Source organism: Pristiophorus japonicus, chromosome 7, assembly GCF_044704955.1.
Source record: "Pristiophorus japonicus isolate sPriJap1 chromosome 7, sPriJap1.hap1, whole genome shotgun sequence".
NCBI lineage: Eukaryota > Metazoa > Chordata > Chondrichthyes > Pristiophoridae > Pristiophorus > Pristiophorus japonicus.
The window spans coordinates 147,940,467-147,962,724 of NC_091983.1; the positions used below are offsets into that span (position 1 = coordinate 147,940,467).

The 22,258-nt window shown below is 43.8% G+C and overlaps 2 protein-coding genes across 7 annotated transcripts in view; both read left to right on the forward strand.

Annotated features, from left to right (window-relative positions):
* klhl32 (kelch-like family member 32) overlaps positions 1-22,258 on the forward strand; it is a 478,483-nt gene that overhangs the window by 47,518 nt on the left and 408,707 nt on the right. The gene's annotated exons all lie outside the window — the stretch shown is intronic.
* LOC139266640 (jerky protein-like) lies at positions 17,193-17,609 on the forward strand. Its single transcript, XM_070884228.1, has one exon. It carries the CDS (start codon positions 17,193-17,195, stop codon positions 17,607-17,609), a length of 417 nt encoding a protein of 138 aa, XP_070740329.1.

Genomic DNA, 22,258 nt, shown 5'->3' on the forward strand with positions numbered 1-22,258 from the left:
TTTGTGTTTCTGAAATTGTTCAGCAGCTACCTCATGATTGCTGCTAGCAAGTGTTAGTCGCTGTATGAACTCTTCAGATCTGCAAGAATGCTTTCCCAGTTTTTTGAAAGAGACTGATATATTCAAATGGTCCATTGACTTCATGCAGCCTTTGGAAATGTGTTTTTGACTGAACAATGCAGTGATCGATCAATGCCATTTCCAGTTATGGAACACTGGGATCCATTCTGCATGCATCCATAAACTAAGGTTCCTATGAGCAACCTAAATACCAGAGGTTACTGTTAAGTATAAGTGTACCAAAAAGGGAAAATATTTACCTTGCAGCTCCTTGTATTTTAAAATAACTTCTTGGCCTTGATTTTCGCTGACTTTGCAACCGGGTTTTCGGCGCGATTTGACCCTCCGCGGTGAAAACCTGGTCGACAGGATCCTCGGGCACCTCTTTGCGGTGGCACATTAACGTACCACCGGGGAGAGGTGCACCAACGTGCAACACAGCGGATTGCGTTTGCGTCGCACTTTCGGCTCTCTGGGGACCCATATGCCATGCCCAGAATAACGACAGGGTCAAACCTGTTGGTGCAGCCCTGCCGGCAGCAGTAAGTTAAAGTTTTTATTAATTATTTCTCAGCGATTTAGTAGGTAAGAGTTTTTTGAATGTTTTTTTGCAATTTCCCGCCACCCTCCCAAGAATCCTCTCGCAGCGCTTCCGGCCCCGGATTAAAGTTGCCGAAACTCCCGATTTGCGCCGTAAATCCTCGTGCAACATTGACTTTAGGCGCATACGTAAAGGCTGAAAGTTAGGCCTGGGCGTGCTCCCTTATTGCAGCAGCTAACTCCAACATTCTCTTCCTCGTGCCCTGCAGTGCATCAGCTACCTGCAACATTCCGTCCGTAATGTGCCTGGACAGTTTTCCCATTTCTCTTGAGAGTGGTGTTACTTCTCCTGGCAGTCCCAATATCTCATCACCCACCCGACTGATGGTGTCCAGGAGTGATCATGTAATGTCAATGTTCTCCGCACTCATTGCCATCATCTGAATCACATCTGTTACATCCTGCATCTCAGGAGAGCGCTGTCGAGCTCTCCTTTCCCTTCTCACCTTGGATGTGGCTTGCTGCACCCCACTGGGACCTGCAGCCTCGGATGGTGGGGCCCTGGATGTCGCTCGCTGCACCCCGCAGCCTTGGACATTGTGAAACCAGGAAATGTCCCAATACTCTCTCCACTCAGCAAAGGGGCTGGCACCTCAATGGGCGACACCTGTACCTTCTCCAGAGTGAGTACAACAGTGGGGGCTTCATCCTCCCCTTTCCCCTCCCCCTCATTCCCGTGCTCTTGGTCTGGAAGGTTGGATTGAAAGATGTTCTCCGCTTGAGGCTCGTCTGCATCTGAATAATCTTCTGCGTCGGCTTCAGCCTCGTCATGGTTGGCCTCAAGTTCTGCAAAATATAACCGAACAGACAAATGGTAAGCAGCAGAGGAGGGGGCAGGGTGGCATGAGTAGGCTCACACAGCGCAGGCAGCAGGCTCATTTGAAGGACCACGATGAATGATAGCACATTGCATCAACTGAAGCGTAGCTGACGGAGACATCCTCATGACATTTAGCAAAGTCAGACTGTGGAATTTGCAGGACTTCGAGTGTGGGCTCAGGTTGTGCAGTGATGGTTGCTTTTCTCCAGGCAGGACCCATCAAAGGAGCGACCTTCTCTTCCATGGGTGTCAGTGGGTGCAGATTTGCCGGGCCGCCTCCTGTTCGAGTTCTCTCTTTCTCTTGTTGTGGGCCACCTTCCTTGCAAAGATGAAAATACAACTTTTTAGAGAGGGTGACTCTCTGCTGGTGGGACATACATTTACAATTGAAATTTCAGTGAATAAATGAAAATATTGCTCACACCAACTGCTTGACCAAGGTCCTGCCACTTTTTGTACTGGCCTCTAGACCTCAGGGTGGTCACCATTGCACAGTAATCTTGTGAAAGTTGGTTCCAGCGTTTCTTCTTTTCTTTTGGTGCAACTTTTATTTGACCTCTGCTGGTGTCAGCTAGTGCCATCTGGCCTCAATTACACTAACCAGAGCCTCCACTTCGTCCTGTGAAAAATTTTTGGTCCTTGAGCTGCATTGCATATTGCAGCTCTGATTTTTTTTTTTCCCACTCAATAAAAGTTCTCACACACAACTGGCTCTTTAAAAATGGCTGAATGCAGACCGGGAGGTGTACTGGGCATGTGCGCCCAGACCAGTCACGTTGAAAATGTCTTTTTTTTTTCCCCTGCATGCGCAGAAGGGGGGACCTCTTTTTTTTTTTTCGGCGCAGACCTCGGGCTCCACTTCCCCAAAGCTAAAGGACAGGCTGCGCGGCACCAATTTCAAAAATTACAACGGGGAAACTTTTAAAACTTTGTTTTGGCATAGTCGGGCCCCAAAAAGAGGGTGTTACTCTTAAAATACGCCAAAAAACGGCCTTGGGGAAAATTGAGCCATTAATTTTTTTCTAATTTATCTAAATCACGTTTTAACATTAAAAAAAATCACCTGCGATGCTCAAGTAACCACACAAATTTCGTGAACTGATTCACTCATATCGACCAGTATAGAAAAGCTGCTGATCAGAATACAACCAATCAGACCACTCACATTTTCTTTTATTAAAGCTTGCAATCTGGAATAGCAACTTTTTGCAAAATGAGCCAATCAAATTACTGAAACATTTTTTTGCAGATATCATTGAGCAGCCATCTTGTTTCCTTATCCAGCGGTCAACAAAATATATTGGCCCAGAATTTGCTGTAACCAGTCAATGAACGACACCCGCCGTTAGTTAGACGTGCCCTCACCCGTTTAATCTCCATGATATTTTGCATTGCAAGTTGCTCGAAGTGCAAGATGGAAAGCGCAGCGCCCTCTACAGGGCATCAGGGGTCTGTGAACAAGGCAAGCAACTGTCTTATCTCCTTAGCCAATCAGATGGAAGGTTTGTGAAATTAACAGCGCAAGTACTGAGAAGGAAATGTAAGTTAGTGGGTGATTTCAATGTCAAATACAGGTACAGAAAGAGAAATACAGGGAAAGAAAGATTGGATTAAGAGAGAGGAAAAAAGGACAAAGTTTTAAAAAAAAAACCTACATTTAAAAAAAAATCTCCAACAGCAATTAAAACCTGAGAGAATGAGACTCCACACTTGTAATAGTTAATTTTCAGTGCCAGACAGGTTGACTGACAGTAATGAACACTTATCATGTCATTGAAAGGGTACTTAGAATTGAAAAGACTTGACTTCATTTTCTGTGGAAAGTTTAGTTCATATCTTCTATGCAAATACAGCAACTGCACACCATTCAATGCATTTGAGGCAGACAGTGAGATCCCATTTTCGAGAAGCTAAAGGCGGAGTGACACATCTGGCACACCAACTTTTTGATTTACTTGTTTAAACCCGCATCTGCTCTCGCATGAAGTTGCTGTGCAGTTTGAACATAAGGACTAGGAGCAGGGGTAGGCCATTTGGTCCCTCAAACCTGCACCAGCATTTAATAAGATCATGGCTGATCTGATCATGGACTCGGCTCCACTTCCCTGCCCACTCGCCATATTGCTCTAAAATCTGTCTCTACGCCTTAAATATATTCAATGATGCAGCCTCCATAGCTCTGTGGGGCAGAGAATTTCATAGATATACAACCCTCAGAGAAGAAATTCCTCCTTATCTCATATTTTTAAATGGGCAGCCTCTTATTCTATGTCCCCTAATTTTAGTTTCCCCTATGAGTGGAAATATCCTCCCTGCATCCACATTGTCGAGCCCCCTCATTATCTTATATGTTTCGATAAGATCACCTCTCATTCTTCTGAACTCCAGTATGTAAAGGCCCAATCTATATTCATAAGTCAACCCCCTCATCTCCGGAATCAACCAAGTAAATCTTCTCTGAGCAGACTGCAATGCAAGTATATCCTTCCTTAAATACTGAGACCAAAACTGTACGCAGTACTCTAGGTGTAGCCTCACCAATACCCTGTACAGTTGTAACATGACTTCTCTGCTTTTATACTCTCTTCCCCCCTTGCACTAAAGGCCAACATTCCATTTGTCTTCTTGATTATTTGTTGTACCTGCATACTAACTTTTTGTGTTTAATGCACAAGGACCCCCAGGTCTCTCTGTACTGCAGCATTTTACAATTTTTCTCTATTTAAATTATAATTTGCTTTTCAATTATTTCTGCCAAAGTGGATAACCTCACATTTTCCCACATTATACTCCATCTGCCAAATTTTTACCCATTCACTTAGCCTGCTTACGTATCTTTGCAGATTTTTTTGTGTCCTCCTCAGAATTTGCTTTCCCACCCATCTTTGTATCATCAGCAAACTTGGTTACATTACACTTGGTTCCTTCATTCAAGTTATTAATTATAGATTGTAAATAGTTGAGGCCCAGCACCAATACCTCGTACCCCACTAGTTACTGTTTGCCAACCGGAAAATGATCCATTTATCCCATATCTCTGTTTTCTGTTTGTGAGCCAATCCTATATCCATGCTAATATATTACTCCCAACCCTGTGAACTTTTATCTTCTGCAGTAACCTTTTATGTGGCACCTTATCGAATGCCTTCTGGAATTGCAAATACACCACATCCACTGGTTCCCCCTTATCCACCCTACTTGTCACATCCTCAAAAGAACGCAAGCAAATTTATGTCTCATGATTTCCATTTCATAAAACCATGCTGACTCTGCTTGATTGAATTATGTTTTTCGAAATGTTCTGCTACTGTTTCCTTAATAATGGACTCCAGCATTTTCCCAATGACAGATGTTTGGCTAACTGGTCTATAGTTTCCTGCTTTCTGTTTGCCTCCTTTTTTTTTAAATAGGGGCATTACATTTACGTTTTTCCAATCTGCTGAGATCACCCCAGAATCCAGGGAGTTTTGGTAGATTACAACCAATGCATCCACTATCTCTGCAGCCACTTTGAAGACCCTAGGATGTAAGCCATCAGGTCCAGGGGACTTGTCTGCCTTTAGTCCCATTATTTTACTGAGTACTACTTCTTTAGTGATAGTGATTGTATGAAATTCCTCCCCGCCCCCCCCCCCCCCCCCCAAAGCCCCTTGATTTATCTACCATTGGGATGTTTTTAGTGTCTTATACCGTGAAGACCGATACAAAATATTTGTTCAATATCTCTGCCATTTCCCTGTTCCCCATTATTAATTCCACAGTCTCATCCTCCAGGGGACCAACATTTACTTTAGCCACTCTCTTTCTTTCTTTTTGTATGTACCTATAGAGATTACACTTTTTTTTTAATATTCCATGCTAGTTTACTTTCATAATCTATCTTCCCCCTCTTTATCATTTTTTTAGTTCTTTTCTGACTTTTAAAAGTTTCCCAATCCTCTGGTCTCCCACTAGTCTTGGCCACATTGTATGCCCTTGTTTTCAATTTGATACCATCCCTTATTTCCTCAGTGAACCACGGATGGTTATCCCTTTTCTTAATCTTTCCTTCTCCTTGGGATATATTTTTGTTACGTTATGAAATATCTACTTGAATGTCTACCACTACTCTTCAACCATTCCAGATTTTAATCTCTTTCCCCAGTCCATTTTAGTCAACTCTGGCTTCATATCTTTGTAGTCTCCTTTTGTTAGGCTTAGAACACTGGTTTGAGATCCAACTTTCTCACCCTCCAACTTTCTCAGCATCCAACTGAATTTGAATTTCAACCATATTATGGTCACTCATTCCGAGAGGTTTGTGCATAAATAAGCGAGCATCGATTGCCTCGCCATTATTTTTGACAGCAAATTCGGGGCCAATATTTCAGACCTAACTGAATGCAAAAATTTTAAATCACACAAACTGTTTAAAAGATGTCTGACCATTGACAATCTGCCCAATAAGTTCTTTGCTCTTGGGGACCTGAAAATTGAGATTTGCAAGCTCACTCTGCACACTGCTGCTGCTATCTGGATGTATGCATTGGCTGCACTTTAATTGTGCTCAATGCCCATCTTAAAAACATCTTCAAACAGATTCTTATCTGATCACAGTCTCCAAGTTTGCCTTCTCTGCTCTCTCTTTCCACCATCACCCTTTGCCTGCTTCCTGAACTATTTTTGTTGTTATTACTGCTGATGTTGCTGTTGCTCTGTCTAGCATGGTATCTCCACTGTGCTCCTGACTGACACCTATGCATTATTTTTAAACTAAAAAGCTCTCTTGTATCAATCTTTTTTAAAGGCAATCAAATAGGAAATAATTATTGGGTAAGTAATTAGAATGCAGTCTTGAGGCCTGGGCGTGTGACCAATCCTCCTCCACGCCTTTCAACCCCCCCCCCCCCCGCCATGTGCTCCCCCAACCTCTTCTTTCCTCACTCCTCCAATTATGGCAGCCACACCTGTTATGTATGCAACCCTATGTAATCAGCACTCTACCACCACCAGAGGGCGTATCTGTTGGAGTCCCAAGGGATCCCAGCATCTCTTGGGAGCACTGTATATAAGCAGGCTTCCCATGCTGTACCAATAGTCTGAAGTTCGAATAAAGAGACTAAGGTCATGCTTATGTCTACAGTACTCAGTTACATTGCTTTATTTGAGACATAACAACTGGCGACGAGATAACGAACCATGCAGAGAATGCAGAGAACTGTTGGTATCCTGGAGAAATTCTCAGAAGGGGACGATTGGGAGGACTTTGTGGAGTGACTTGACCAATACTTCGTGGCCAATGAGTTGGAAGGAAGTGAGAACGCTGCCAAATGAAAAGCGATCCTCCTCACCGTCTGCGGGGCAACAACCTATGGTCTCATGAAGAATCTTCTTGCCAACAACCAAATTGTATGAAGAACTGTGTACGCTGGCCCAGGAGCACCTAAACCCGAAGGCAAGGTATCGATTTCACACATGTAACGGTCTGAAGGCCAGGAAGTGGCAAGCTACGTCGCCGAACTAAGGCACCTTGCAAATTCGATGGATTCCTGGAGACTTTTTTGTGCTTGGCATTGGCCATGAGGTTATCCTCCGCAAACGATTGACTGTTGAAACACCGAACCTGAGCAAAGTCATAACGATAGCCCAGGCATTTATGTCCACCAGCGATAACACCAAACAAATTTTGCAGCATCAAGATGTTTCGGCAAGTACTGTGCACAAAGTAACGTCGTTTTCAGGCAGGAATGCATAATCGCAGAATGGACAAGCCTGCGGCTGCATGACCTCGGATGATTCAGAATCCGCCATCAAGCGTTAATGCGAGACAATTCACACCTTGTTGGCGCTGCGGAGGTGGTCATCGAGCTTCAAACACTGCGTGCAAAAGCTGTGGAACAATGGGACACCTCCAGCGTATGTGCAAATGAGCTGCAAACCACCACGTTGCAGAGGAAGACCGATCTATGGCGGATCAAACGGAACTAGAGACTCAAACCGAAGAGGCAGAAGTGTACGGGGTACACACCTTCACCACAAAATGTCCACCGATCATGTTAAAAGTTGAACTGAAAGGAATTCCAGTATCCATGGAATTGGATGCGAGTCAGTCTATAATGAGCAAGAAGGTCTTCGACAGGCTGTGGAACAACAAGGCACACAAGCCCAAGCTGAGAACTTACACTAAAGTGCTGATCCCTGTAATTGGCAGTGCAGCAGTAAAGGTCTCCTATGATGGAGTGGTGCACGAACTACCACTATGGATTGTACCAGGAGATGGCCCCATACGATTCAGCAGAAGCTGGCTGGGAAAAATCCGCTGGAACTGGGACGACATCCGAGCGCTTTCGTCCATCGACGACGCCTCATGTGCCCAGGTTCTGAGCAAGTTTCCATCGTTTGAGCCAGGCATCGGAAGTTTCTTGGGGTCAAAGGTGCAGATCCACTTGATTTCCGGTACACGACCCATCCACCACAAGGCACAGGCGGTGCCATATATGATGCGAGAGAAAGTGGAAATCGAGCTGGACAGGCTGCAACGAGAGGGCATCATCGCACCGGTGGAGTTCAGCGAGTGGGCCAGTCCAATTGTTCCGGTTCTCAAGGGCGATGGCACGGTCAGAATCTGTGGGGACTATAAAGTAACGATGAACTGTTTTTCGCTGCAGGACCAGTACCCGCTACGCAAGGCAGATGACCTATTTGCGACGCTGGCAGGAGGAAAGACGTTAACCAAGTTGGATCTGACCTCGGCCTATATGATGCAGGAGCTGGAGGAGTCTTTGAAAGGTCTCGCCTGCATCAACACTGTTACATCTCTTAATTTCCAATGAAATACGAACTCCGATGGTAGTTTTAACTTTTTAATCTTGGCAGAGAGTAACAAGCTGCTGGCTGATTGCCAGTTTCTTTGTCTTACTGAAACACATGGTCAAAATGGCTGTATTTTATACCGGGTTCAATTTACAGAAAAGAACTCGCCTTCTTTGACCTTATTGGCTCAATTGAAAGTCTTTTAACGTTTTAATTGGCTCGCTACCCAAGGTCCGAAAATGTCAAGTTGATTGATGAGTTAATGCAACATGCCGAACTGCATGTAGCAGCCTTGACTTGGGGGTCTGTGAATTTTCACAGTCTGTCTAAATGCAGCCTGTTTGTGCGTGTTTGATAGAGAATTCAAAGGTCTGTTCATCTACAACAGATGCCCGTTTGGGATTCAATCGGCCGCAGCAATTTTTCAAAGGAACATGGAGAGTCTGCTAAAGTCGGTGCCGTGCACCGTGGTTTTCCAGGACGACGTATTGATCACAGGTCGGGACACCATCAAACCCTTGCAGAACCTGGAAGAGGTTCTAAGTGGGACTCGAGTTGAAACGCTCGAAGTGTGTTTTCCTGGCGCCAGAGGTCGAGTTTTTAGGGAGAAGAATCGCGGCAGACAGCATCAGACCCACCAACACCAAGAGGGAGGCCATCAAGAACGCGCCGAGACCACAGAAATGACAGAGCTGCTGTCATTCCTGAGACTCATCAATTATTTTGGTAATTTCCTACCCGAGTTAAGCACCTTGCTAGAACCTCTACACATGTTGCTACGCAAGGGAGATGACTGGGTATGGGGGAAATCACAAGAGACTGCTTTTGAGAGAGCCTTAAATCTGTTATATTCCAACAAACTGCTTGTTCTGTATAACCCATGTAAACGTTTAGTGCTAGCTTGCGATGCGTTTTCATACGGGGTCAGGTGTGTGTTACAACAAGCAAACGAATCGGGAACATTGCAACCGATCGCTTATGCATCCAGGAGTTTGTCCAAGGCCGAAAGGGCCGACAGCATGATTGAAAAAGAAGCTCTGGCATGCATTTATGGGGTGAAAAAAATGCACCAGTATCTGTTTGGGCTTAAGTTCGAGTAAGAAACTGACCATAAGCCGCTCATATCGCTCATATCGCTATTCTCAGAGAGCAAAGGTATTAATACCAATGCCTCCGTTCGCATCCAAAGATGGGCGCTCACGCTGTCTGCATATAACAATGTAATTCGCCACAGGCCAGGCACAGAGAACTGCTGGTGAAACACGGCCCATTGTCACATAGAAACATAGAAAATAGGTGCAGGAGTAGGCCATTCGGCCCTTCGAGCCTGCACCGCCATTCAATGAGTTCATGGCTGAACATGCAACTTCAGTACCCCATTCCTGCTTTCTCGCCATACCCCTTGATTCCCCCTAGTAGTAAGGACTACATCTAACTCCTTTTTGAATATATTTAGTGAATTGGCCTCAACAACTTTCTGTGGTAGAGAATTCCACAGGTTCACCACTCTCTGGGTGAAGAAGTTTCTCCTCATCTCGGTCCGAAATGGCTTACCCCTTATCCTTAGACTGTGACCCCTGGTTCTGGACTTTCCCAACATTGGGAACATTCTTCCTGCATCTAACCTGTCTAAACCTATCAGAATTTTAAACGTTTCTATGAGGTCCCCTCTCATTCTTCTGAACTCCAGGGAATACAAGCCCAGTTGATCCAGTCTTTCTTGATAGGTCAGTCCTGCCATCCTGGGAATCAGTCTGGTGAACCTTCGCTGCACTCCCTCAATAGCAAGAATGTCCTTCCTCAGGTTAGGAGACCAAAACTGTACACAATACTGCAGGTGTGGCCTCACCAAGGCCCTGTACAACTGTAGCAACACCTCCCTGCCCCTGTACTCAAATCCCCTCGCTGTGAAGGCCAACATGTCTTGTGCTTTCTTAACTGTCTGCTGTACCTGCATGCCAACCTTCAATGACTGATGTACCATGACACCCAGGTCTCGTTGCACCTCCCCTTTTCCTAATCTGTCACCATTCAGATAATAGTCTGTCTCTCTGTTTTTACCACCAAAGTGGATAACCTCACATTTATCCACATTATACTTCATCTGCCATGCCTTTGCCCACTCACCTAACCTATCCAAGTCGCTCTGCAGCCTCATAGCATCCTCCTCGCAGCTCGCACTGCCACCCAACTTAGTGTCATCCGCAAATTTGGAGATACTACATTTAATCCCCTCGTCTAAATCATTAATGTACAGTGTAAACAGCTGGGGCCCCAGCACAGAACCTTGCGGTACCCCACGAGTCACTGCCTGACATTCTGAAAAGTACCCATTTACTCCTACTCTTTGCTTCCTGTCTGACAATCAGTTCTCAATCCATGTCAGCACACTACCCCCAATCCCATGTGCTTTAACTTTGCACATTAATCTCTTGTGTGGGACCTTGTCGAAAGCCTTCTGAAATATACCACATCAACTGGTTCTCCCTTGTCCACTCTACTGGAAACATCCTCAAAAAATTCCAGAAGATTTGTCAAGCATGATTTCCCTTTCACAAATCCATGCTGACTTGGACCTATCATGTCACCTCTTTCCAAATGCACTGCTATGACATCCTTAATAATTGATTCCATCATTTTACCCACTACCGATATCAGGCTGATATCCTGTTTTCTCTCCTTTTTTAAAAAGTGGGGTTACATTGGCTACCATCCACTTGATAGGAACTGATCCAGAGTCAATGGAATGTTGGAAAATGACTGTCAATGCATCCGCTATTTCCAAGGCCACCTCCTTAAGTACTCTGGGATGCAGTAAATCAGGCCCTGGGGATTTATCGGCCTTCAATCCCATCAATTTCCCCAACACAATTTCCCGACTAATAAGGATTTCCCTCAGTTCCTCCTCCTTACTAGACCCTCTGACCCCTTTTATATCCGGAAGGTTGTTAGTGTCCTCCTTGGTGAATACCGAACCAAAGTACTTGTTCAATTGGTCCGCCATTTCTTTGTTCCCCGTTATGACTTCCCCTGATTCTGACTGCAGGGGACCTACGTTTGTCTTTACTAGCCTTTTTCTCTTTACATATCTATCGAAACTTTTGCAATCCGTCTTAATGTTCCCTGCAAGCTTCTTCTCGTACTCCATTTTCCCTGCCCTAATCAAACCCTTTGTCCTCCTCTGCTGAGTTGTAAATTTCTCCCAGTCTCCGGGTTCGCTGCTATTTCTGGCCAATTTGTATGCCACTTCCTTGGCTTTAATGCTATCCCTGATTTTCCTTGATAGCCACGGTTGAGCCACCTTCCCTTTTTTATTTTTACGCCAGACAGGAATGTACAATTGTTCTAGTTCATCCATGCGGTCTCTAAATGTCTGCCATTGCCCATCCACAGTCAACCCCTTAAGTATCATTCGCCAATCTATCTGAGCCAATTCACGCCTCATACCTTCAAAGTTAGCCTTCTTTAAGTTCTGGACCATGGTCTCTGAGGAGGATGTCAGGCAGGCAGTGCGTGGCAAACATGGCTCGTAGGTTTTCGATGGTGGCAGTGGACGTGCTTACAGATATTATCACACATTCAATCCATTTTGAATAAGCATCCACAACAACTAAGAACATTTTGCCTAGAAATGGGCCAGCGAAGTCAACGTGGATCCTAGAGCACGGTTTGATGGGCCATGACCACAAACTTAGCGGTGCCTCCCTGCGGGCATTGCTCAGTCGGCTACCATTGGCCACCACCAGGGTGGAAATGGCCCAGCCTGCAGACTTGCTCTTGGTGGTGGATGCATTTGAAAACGAAAAGTCACCTGTTACGGATCGCCAGATCAGGACCTGCATCAGCCAGGATCCTTTACTGTTCATTGTAAAAAAACTGTGTCCTCCATGGGAGCTGGTCCAGCATCCCAGCGGAGATGCATGAAGCGATCAAGCCGTTCCAGCGGCATAAAGACGAAATGTTCAAACAGGTGGACTGTCTTTTGTGAGTTAATCGCATGGTTTTGCCCAAAAAAGGCAGGGAAACGTTCATACGTGATCACACAGTACCCAACAAGGCATAGTAATGTTGAAAGTTATAGCCAGGTCCCATGTGTGGTGGCCCGGCATTGACTCAGATTTGGAGTCTTGCGTGCACCAATGCAACACTTGCTCTCAACTGAGCAATGCCCCCAGGGAGGCACCGCTAAGTTTATGGTCATGGCCCTCCAAACCGTGGTCGAGGATCCACGCTGACTTCACTGGCCCGTTTCTAGGCAAAATGTTCATGGTTGTTGTGGATGCTTATTCAAAATGGATTGAATGTGTGATCATATCTGTAAGCACGTCCATTGCCACCATCGAAAACCTACAAGCCATGTTTTCACGCACCGCCTGCCTGATGTCCTTGTCAGCGACAACGGGCCATGCTTCACCCGCGCTAAATTCAAGGAATTCATGACCCGCAATGGGATCAAGCACGTCACATCTGCCCCATTCAAACCCGCATCCAACGGCCAGGCAAAACAGGCAGTCCAAACCATCAAGCAAAGCTTGAAACGTGTGTCGGAATGCTCCCTGCAGACCCGCCTGTCCCGAGTCCTGCTCAACTACCGCACTGGACCCCACTCGCTCACAGGGGTTCACCCAGTCGAGCTGCTTATGAAAAGGGTGTTCAAAACAAGGCTCTTTCTAGTCCACCCTGATCTCCATGATCATGTCGAGGGCAGGTGGCATCAACAAAGCATGTACCATTGTGCAAATTTGTCATGTGATATTGAAGTCAATGACCCTGTATTTGTACTCAACTATGGACATGGTCCAAAATGGCTTGCTGGCACTGTCATAGCCAAAGAAAGGAGGAGGGTGTTTCATGTCAAAATCATAAATGGACTAACTTGCACAAAGCATTTTGGACCAAACCAAACTGCGAGCAACCTGAAGAGGACACCACCAACTTTGACCCTCTGACACAGACACAAGTGGCAACCGATATCACTGTTGACCATGAAGCTGAACTCATCATCCCCAGCAGCCCAGCAAGGCCAGCTGCCCAGCAGCCCAGCGAAGAACCAACCAACTCGCCTGCATTTGTACCGAGACGATTGATTCGGGAGCGGAAAGCCTCGTATCGTCTCACCCTGTAAGTGTACTGTTGACTTTGGAAGGGAGTGATGTTATGTATGCAACTCTATGTAACCAGCATTCTACCGCCACCAGAGGGCATACCTTTTAGAGTCCCAAGGGATCCCAGCATCCCTTGGGAGCACTGTATATAAGCAGGTCTTCCATGCTGTACCAACACTCTGGAGTTAGAATAAAGAGACTAAGGTCACACTTACTCACGTCTACAGTACTCCGTTACATTGCTTTATTCGAGACATAAGAACACCCATTTCTTCACACTCCAAACTCTCCAGTTCCCGCAGATGCCCAACCTTCTGAATCCAAGTACAGGTAATCCCTGGGACCAGTCCATCCACTCGTGAGTTCTGTCTTGCCACACTGACTCAAACGGCAATACTACCAACTGTTCCCAGATCTCAATGAAATCAGCTGCTCACTTCTTCCCACACCATGATTCCCTTTACCCACTCCTTTATGTGCATTCAACTCCGTCCAGAATGATAAACAAAGACTGAGGGGACACAAGAGGAATTAATGTGGGAAAGGAGGAGAGACAATTCCATAAAGTGATTTAATTTATTTGTTCAGGAGCTGAAGTGTATACTATGTGTTACTTGGTATAATAGTGTTGTCAATGGGTATAAAACTTTTGTCATTACAAAGCAGCATATCCTCCAACCCACACTGAGCACCACCACAAGAGATCTGCTAATTGTGTATATAATAACAGAAATTCGAGTTTAAATATAGTATTTGCTTACTGGTTTATGTCACTTACAATAATTTCCTGCTGATGTTGTTTGCAATCTGTAACCAATGTGTCATTTAAAGAAAATACTTTTATTTTCTTTGCGAAGTAGTTATCTATTATTGTTGTAAAGCATTTTGTCAGTTATTTTCTTTACTATGTATTCAGAAGTACTAATTTACAAGTTCAAATTTGTCCAATGGTTAACAAAATGTTGATAGCAGAAGCAGTGCTCATGTATGCAATGAATTACTAACAAATGCCATTTGAAAGCTATATGCACCGTGAAGGAGGATGAAACATATTATGCTGAGTCCTCATCAGATCTTCTACATACCTATGCATACACTATCTTTAATTCTCATTCATATTTGATCCCTATAATCATTATACACTGTGATCACCTTGCATTCCACATCACCAAAATGTTTAATTCTTATTCATATATATTTTATATTTTCATTACATAAATTGTTTCCCCTTCATAAGCTTAATTAATATTAATGTGGCCACATAAGCTATTTCTTTCTTGCTATTAAATGGATAATTATTAATAGTATGCGGCCCTTAAGTTAATTATTATCGCCACCCAATATTGACACCTGATTAATGATTTAGATTCTTCTCATCCTTGATTATGGCAGCCAACCTTGAAAGGCAAGGCTCTCATTCAAGATCGTTCAAATGAAACTACATTACAGCAGTCAGTTTGAATTTTTATTGAACTGCAGTTTGAAGATTGCATATTAATGAAGATGTAGAATGAATATGATATGATGAAGGATATAATAAAGCAGCACTTGCTGTCTGAAACTCAGTAATTCGTAAGTTGTGTCCACGACTGGACTCTGGTCCTGTAGCATCCACAGAAGTAACATAGAAACATCGAAAATAGGTGCAGGAGTAGATCATTCACCTCAGTACCCCTTTCCTGCCTTCTCTCCATACCTCTTGATCTCTTTAGCCATAAGGGCCATATTTAACTCCCTCTTGAATATATCCAATGAGCTGGTATCAACAACTCTCTGCTGTAGGGAATTTTACAGGTTAACGACTCTGAGTGAAGAAGTTTCTCCTCATCTTAGTCCTAAATGGCTTACCCCTTACCCTTAAACTGTGTCCCCTGGTTCTGGACTTCCCCAACATCAGGAACATTCTTCTTGCATCTAACCTGTCCAGTCCCGTCAGAATTTTATGTTTCTGAGATTCCCCCCTCATCCTTCTAAACGCCAGTGAATAAAGGCCCAGTGGATCCAGTCTCTCCTCATACGTCAGTCCAGCTATCCCAGGAATCAGTCTGGTGAACTTCCCTGCACTCCCTCAATAGCAAGAACGTCCTTCCTCAGATTAGGAGACCAAAACTGTACACAATATTCCAGGTGAGGCCTCGCCAAGGCCCTGTACAACTGCAGTGAGACCTCCCTGCTCCTATACTCAAATCCCGTAGCTATGAAGGCCAACATACCATTTGCCGCCTTCACCGCCTGCTGTACCTGCATGCCAACTTTCAGTGACTGATGTACCATGAGATCCAGATCTCGTTGCACCTCCCCTTTTCCTAATCTGCCATTCAGATAATATTCTGCCTTCGTGTTTTTGCCCCCAAAGTGGATAACGTCACATTTATCTACATTATACTGCATCTGCCATGCATTTGCCCACTCACTTAACCTGTCCAAGTCACCCTGCAGCCTCTTGGCGTCCTCCTCACAGCTCATGCCGTCACCCAGCTTAGTGTCAAATGCAAACTTGGAGATATTACACTCAATTCCTTCATTGATGTGTATTGTAAATAGCTGGGGTCCCAGCACTGAGCCCTGCGGCACCCCACTAGTCACTGCCTGCCATTCTGAAAAGGACCCGTTTATCCAGACTCTTTGCTTCCTGTCTGCCAACTTGTTCTTTATCTATGTCAGTACATTACCCCCAATACCATGTGCTTTAATTTTGCACACCAATCTCTTGTGTGGGACCTTGTCAAAAGCCTTTTGAAAGTCCAAATACACTACATCCATTGGTTCTCCCTTGTCCACTTACTAGTTACATCCTCAAAATTCTAGAAGATTTGTCAAGCATGCTGACTTGGTCCGATCCTGTCACTGCTTTCCAAATGTGCTGCTATTTCATTTTTAATAATTGATTGCAACATTTTCCCCACTACTGATATCAGGCTAACCGGTCTATAATTACCCGTGTTTTCTCCCTCCTTTTTTAAAAAAGTGGTGTTACATTAGCTACCCTCCAGTCCATAGGAACTGATCCAGATTCGATACTGTTGGAAAATGACCACCAAATGCATCCACTGTTTATAGGGCCACTTAAGTACTCTGGGATGCAGACTATCGGGCCCCGGGGATTTATCGGCCTTCAATCCCATCAATTTCCCCAACATAATTTCCCGCCGAATAAGGATTTCATTTAGTTCCTCCTTCTCACTAGATCCTCAGTCCTCTAGTATTTCCGGAAGGTTATTTGTGTCTTCCTTCGTGAAGGAACATCAGATTATTGCTGCAAAAAATACAAAATGGTAATTAACACAAGATCAAACTTCCTTCCTTGTGGGCAACCATCTTCTGATGATGTTTGTAAGGCTGGTACTGGAATTAACTATTTTATGTTATATGATCAGTTAATTTTGAGACCCAGCCTGGAAATGACTTTTGGTGATATTGGTGAATAAACTTAACACAATTAAATGTCACTCCTCTATCTGCTGTCTTGGTTGATATGTTAGCCTATTCATTTTAAACAGGTTCACACCTCTATTAAAATAGCAGACAAGGAATAGCTTGCAAATGCTTAACAACTTATCAGCTTATGTTGTCAGCTCCAAAAGTGTGTTGGTATAGCAAAAAGCAATGTAAAACAAATACAGGCAACTCTCGTTTATCCGGATCTAATGGAAAACCCGCTGTAACAGAATTTAAAATAACTGTCACACACGTGAATATCTCGTTCACTTCAACTATCAATTACACACAAATTGACGCAAGCGTGGACTTCTTTCTCACTTTTCAACTCTCACATGCATTGAAAGCAGTTCCATCAGTCGGGTGTACAATTTAAAATGTCTTGTGACACTAAAAGCAAACATACAGTATTGAACATTCAGCAGAAATTAGAAATGATAAAGAAGTCTGAAGCTGGCAGAAGTGTGCATACCTTGATGGACGAATATGGAGTTGGATCATCAACAATTTACGATATCAAGAAGCAAAAGAAAGATTTCGAAAGTTTCATCAATGCTTCTGAATCTTCCGCGAAGGCACTGTCCCGCAAGAATTTGCGAAAGCCGAAGCTTGACAAACTCAACCAAGTGCTTTATCAATGGTTTTCTTTGAAACGGTCTGAAGGTGTGGCAATTTCCGGGCCAATGATTGCAACAAAGGCCAAAGATTTTAAGATGAAAATGAATCTTGCTGAAGAGTGCATTTTCTCAGAGGGCTGGCTCACACGTTTTAAGCAGCGCCACGGCATTCGTTAGCTGGATGTGTCGGGCGAGAAAAAAATCAGCAGACAGAATTATTCAAGAACATTTGTTGAAATGGTGCAGGAAATGAAATTGACCGCAGATCAAATAAACAATGCCGATGAGACTGGCTTGCTCTGGAGGTGTTTGCCAACTGCTACGTTGGCTGCAGCAGGAGAGAGGGAAGCAGCAGACTTTAAAATGAATAAGGAGAACTTAACAATCTTGAATTGTGCCAATGCCTCTGGAGAACATCGACTTCCACTTTTAGTGATTGGCAAATCAAGGAAACCACGTGCTTTAAAAGGAATTGCTCATTGACCAGTTAGTTATAAGGCTCAGAAAAGTGCATAGATGGACAAGGACATATTCATGGAATGGTTTTCAACAGAATTCGTCACCCAAGTTCGAGAAAACATGAAAATAGGCAAACCTAGTGGAAAGTGTGTGCTGCTTCTGGACAATTGCCGGGCACACCTGCATGAGTCAAAATTAGTATCCAGTTTTGGCAATGGATCAGGGTGTCGTACAAAACTTCAAGTAACACTATAGGAATAACTTCATGCGCAAATTGATAGCGATCAATCAATCTCTGATTTCCAGAGAGCATACAATATTAAAGATGCCATCTATGCATGCTCTCTGGCATGGAGAGAAGTAAAGCGCGTTGCATTGAAGAGGTGTTGGCGCAAGTTGTGGCCCAATGTCATATTCGAAGACTGTGCTTCTGATGAAGAATTCAAAGGTTTCTATGTACGGGCTAATAAAAAACAGGCTGTCACAGAAATCGTGAAGATTGTTAGCAGTGCACACAAAACAAACGCATTTAAATCCCTAGCGGAAGATGACATTGCTAAGTGGATAGATGTTGACTTCGACACAGATGTAACACAAACTCATACTGACAAGGAACTCATCGGCATAGTCAACAATAAAGACAAATCTGATGAAGAAATGAGTGATTCAATGATATTGAAGAAAAAGAAAAAAAGACTTGGACACGTGCTGAAGAAGCCATGAAATATATCGTTGGTTTTTTGAGGAGAATTCTCATTTTACTGCAAATTCATCATCCACACCTTTTAATTTAAGAAGAAAATGAATTCATTTAAACAAGCAGATATAAGATCGCTATTTTAAAAATCAAGCTCAGTTTTAACAGAATAACATTTTTAATTTGGAGATGTTATGAATCAATTTTCATGTATTTTATTATGTTCACGTTCAGATAACACGACCTAAATCTTCATGGGTGGCTCTATCACCTTCAAATATTGGCTTTAAAATGTAAACTTGCCCTAACGGAAAATTTGTTTACCCGGAATTGCCGAATCCCTGAGCGATCTGGATAAACGAGAGTTTACTGTATAATTTTGCTGCTAATAAATTACCATTGTGTATATTGACTATGAAAGCTGTTTTCTGTCCAGCACTGGGATATATTCTCTTGTATGTAGTAGCATACATGGCATAAGGTGTTTTGCTCCCAAATGCTGGAAAATATACCAATAAAATGTAAAATATTGTACCCACTTCTAAAAGTGCCACTAAACCACTGTTTACACCTGTTTTTCTAATCTCATAATACTCCTGTGATGCGCCTTGGTACATTTCATTACGTTAAAGGCGCTATATAAATACAAGTTGTTGTGACTGAGAAAATATTTAGGAGTGTTTGGTTTGGTTGTAGAAAGCACACATCATACACTGTCATCATGGGAAAGAACTAATTAAACACACTGGGTACATAGACATTACTTTTACAATATTAAATTTGATTGCAATTTATTTCAACTTTGTCCAGAGAGCTTTCTTTTGATATAGAATAAGATAGCTTAGGATAGCCAAGGATAGACACGAAGATGAAAATCTCAAATGAGAGCCTGGTGTATGATTCTCGCTGTCTGCCAATGTGTTTCAGCGGGAATCCTTTCCGGAACATTGCCGGTGAGCTGCTATGACCTTGGCTTTGGATGGGCATGCCCTACCACCTGCTCTATGGTTGGGCCTCTCTCGCCTCAAGTTGTATAGCAGGCAGCAAACAATGATGTTGGACACCCTAGGAGGACTCTGCAATAATACATCCCTTGATCTATCCATGCATTGGATGTACTTTTCAAGATACTTATGGAGGTTATAAAGATAAAGAAGGAAAGTAGTCTTTGGTATAAGATGGTTCCATGTTGAGCTGGCACTATGGATGAATCACCTGTAAAATGTAGCTTATCAGAGTTGTATGTGGTTTGTAAGGTTGGATAAATAGTTTGTAATTTTGCTTGACTATCCTTGATAGTCAAAATTTACTATACAAACCTCCACAGAGCATTCTCTGATTGGTAATCCAAATGAATGGATTTCAATAGGAAGATGTGAGAAAAGAATTAGGTGGTGGTGATCCATTTGAGAACCTTAGACAAGAAAGGGAAGCTAGAGAGAGATGGTAGTGGGCAAATGGGTCAAGGGTAGATGGAATATAATGTGGGAAAGTATGAGGTTATCTATTTTGGCAGGAAAAATAAAAACAGCAAATTATTTAAATGGAGAGAAATCACAAGATGCTGCAGGACAGAGGGACGTGGGTGTGCTTGTGCATGAAACACAAAAAGTTAGTATGCAGGTACAGCAAGTAATCAGGAAGGCAAATGGAATATTGTCCTTTATTGCAAGGGGGATAGAGTACAAAAGCAGAGAACTCCTAGTACAACTGTACAGGGTATTGGTGAGGCCACACCTAGAGTACTGCGTACAGTTTTGGTCTCCTTATTTAAGGAGGGATATACTTGCATTGGAGGCTGTTCAGAGAAGGTTCACTAGGTTGATTCCTGAGATGAGGGGGTTGACATATGAAAGGTTGAGCTGGTTGGGTCCAAAACATTGGAGTTTAGAAGAATGAGAGGTGATCCTATTGAAACATATGATCCTGAGGGGGCTTGACAAGGTAGGTGCAGAGAGGACATTTCCCCTCCATGGGAGAATCTAGAACTAGGGGGCATAGTTTCAGAATAAGAGGTCACCCATTTAGAACTGAGATGAGGAGGAATTTATTTGAGGGTCATAAATCTGTGAAATTCTCTGCCCCAGAGAGCTGAGGAGGCTGGGTCATTGAATATACAGGTACATCGTCCAGAATCCTCGACCAAAGCTGTGCCAGGTTTTGAGCGGTGAGGTCCAAAACCCGGCACGGATTCGGTCGAACATTCAAGATTTCAGACTTGATTTTCTTGTCAGAAATCTGAAATCCTCGACGGATTTTGGGTTTTGCCTCAAAAATGTCCGGTTTATGGACAATGATTCCGGACGACTCCGTTAGCTATGCGCAAAATGTCCAGTTTTCGGACAATTCCAGTTTTTGGAGTTCTGGATTCGGGACGTTGCACCTGTATTTAAGTTGGAGATAGACAGATTTTTGAGTGATAAGGGAGTGAAGGGTTATGGGGAGGGGGCAGGCAAGTGGAGGTGAGCCCAAAATCAGATCAGCCTTGATCTTATTAAATGGCGAAGCAGGTTCGAGGGGCCAATGGCCTACTCCTGCTCCTGTTTCTTATGCTATGTTAGTCAGCATCCCCTTTTAAAAGTTCGAAGGGAGGAGAATAAATGCTTTGGGTAAACTAGAAGATTGATCATCAGCAAGAATTGAGCTGAGCAGAGGTAGTCGAGTGGTCAGGAGTAGATCAAAAGAGTAGGTGTTTCTTTTTATTCATTTGGGATATGGGTGTCTCTGACAAGATCAGCATTTATTGCCCATCCCATATGTGCTTGAGAAGATCGTGGCGAGCCACTTTCTTGAACCACTGCATTGTTATTGGGGTTTTTTTTCATAGCACTTTGGTACAACTGAGTGGCTTGTTCGGCCATTTCAGAGGGCAGTTAAGAGTCAATCACATTGCTGTGGGTCTGGAGTCACCGAAACCAGACTAGGTAATCCAGGCAAATTTACTTTGCTAAAGGACATTAGTGAACCAGATGGGTTATTATGACAATCCAATAGATTCATTACTTTTAAAAATGTAATTAACTGAATTTAAATTCTCCAGCTGTCATAGTGGGATTTGAACTCGAGTCTCTGGAACATTAGTCCAGGCCTCTGGCTTACTAGTCTAGTAACATAATCACTATGGAGGAAATCGCTGAGTCGGGAGCAGCGTGAGTCCGTTGGAGAGGCCTATAAAAGGCCGCGAGGTCGGGAGATGCGTCGCTGAGTCGGGAGCAGCGAGAGTCCGTTGGAGAGGCCCAGCTTGTGCAGCTACAGGGAGAAGGCAAAAATGAAGGAGAAAGAAACAGAAAGGTGATATCACAGCCAAGGGGTCAAGTGATTGGTGAGTAGTTTTTCTTTTTTCTCTTCTGTAACAGTGAGTAAACTTTAGCATTGTTGTTGCCAATTTAAGTGTATCTAAGGGTTAAGTCATGGCAAGAGAGCTCGGTCACGTGATATGCACCTCCTGTACCATGTGGGAACTCTGACACTTCCGGTGTCCCTGACGACTACATCTGCAGGAAGTGTATCCGCCTCCAGCTCCTGACGGTCCGCGGTGCGGAATTGGAGCTGAGGGTGGATTTACTCTGGAGCATCCACGATGCTGAGAATGACGTGGGTAGCACATGCAGCGAGTTGGTCTTACCGCAGGTGACGGGTCCACAGCCAGATAGGGAGTGGAAGACCAGCA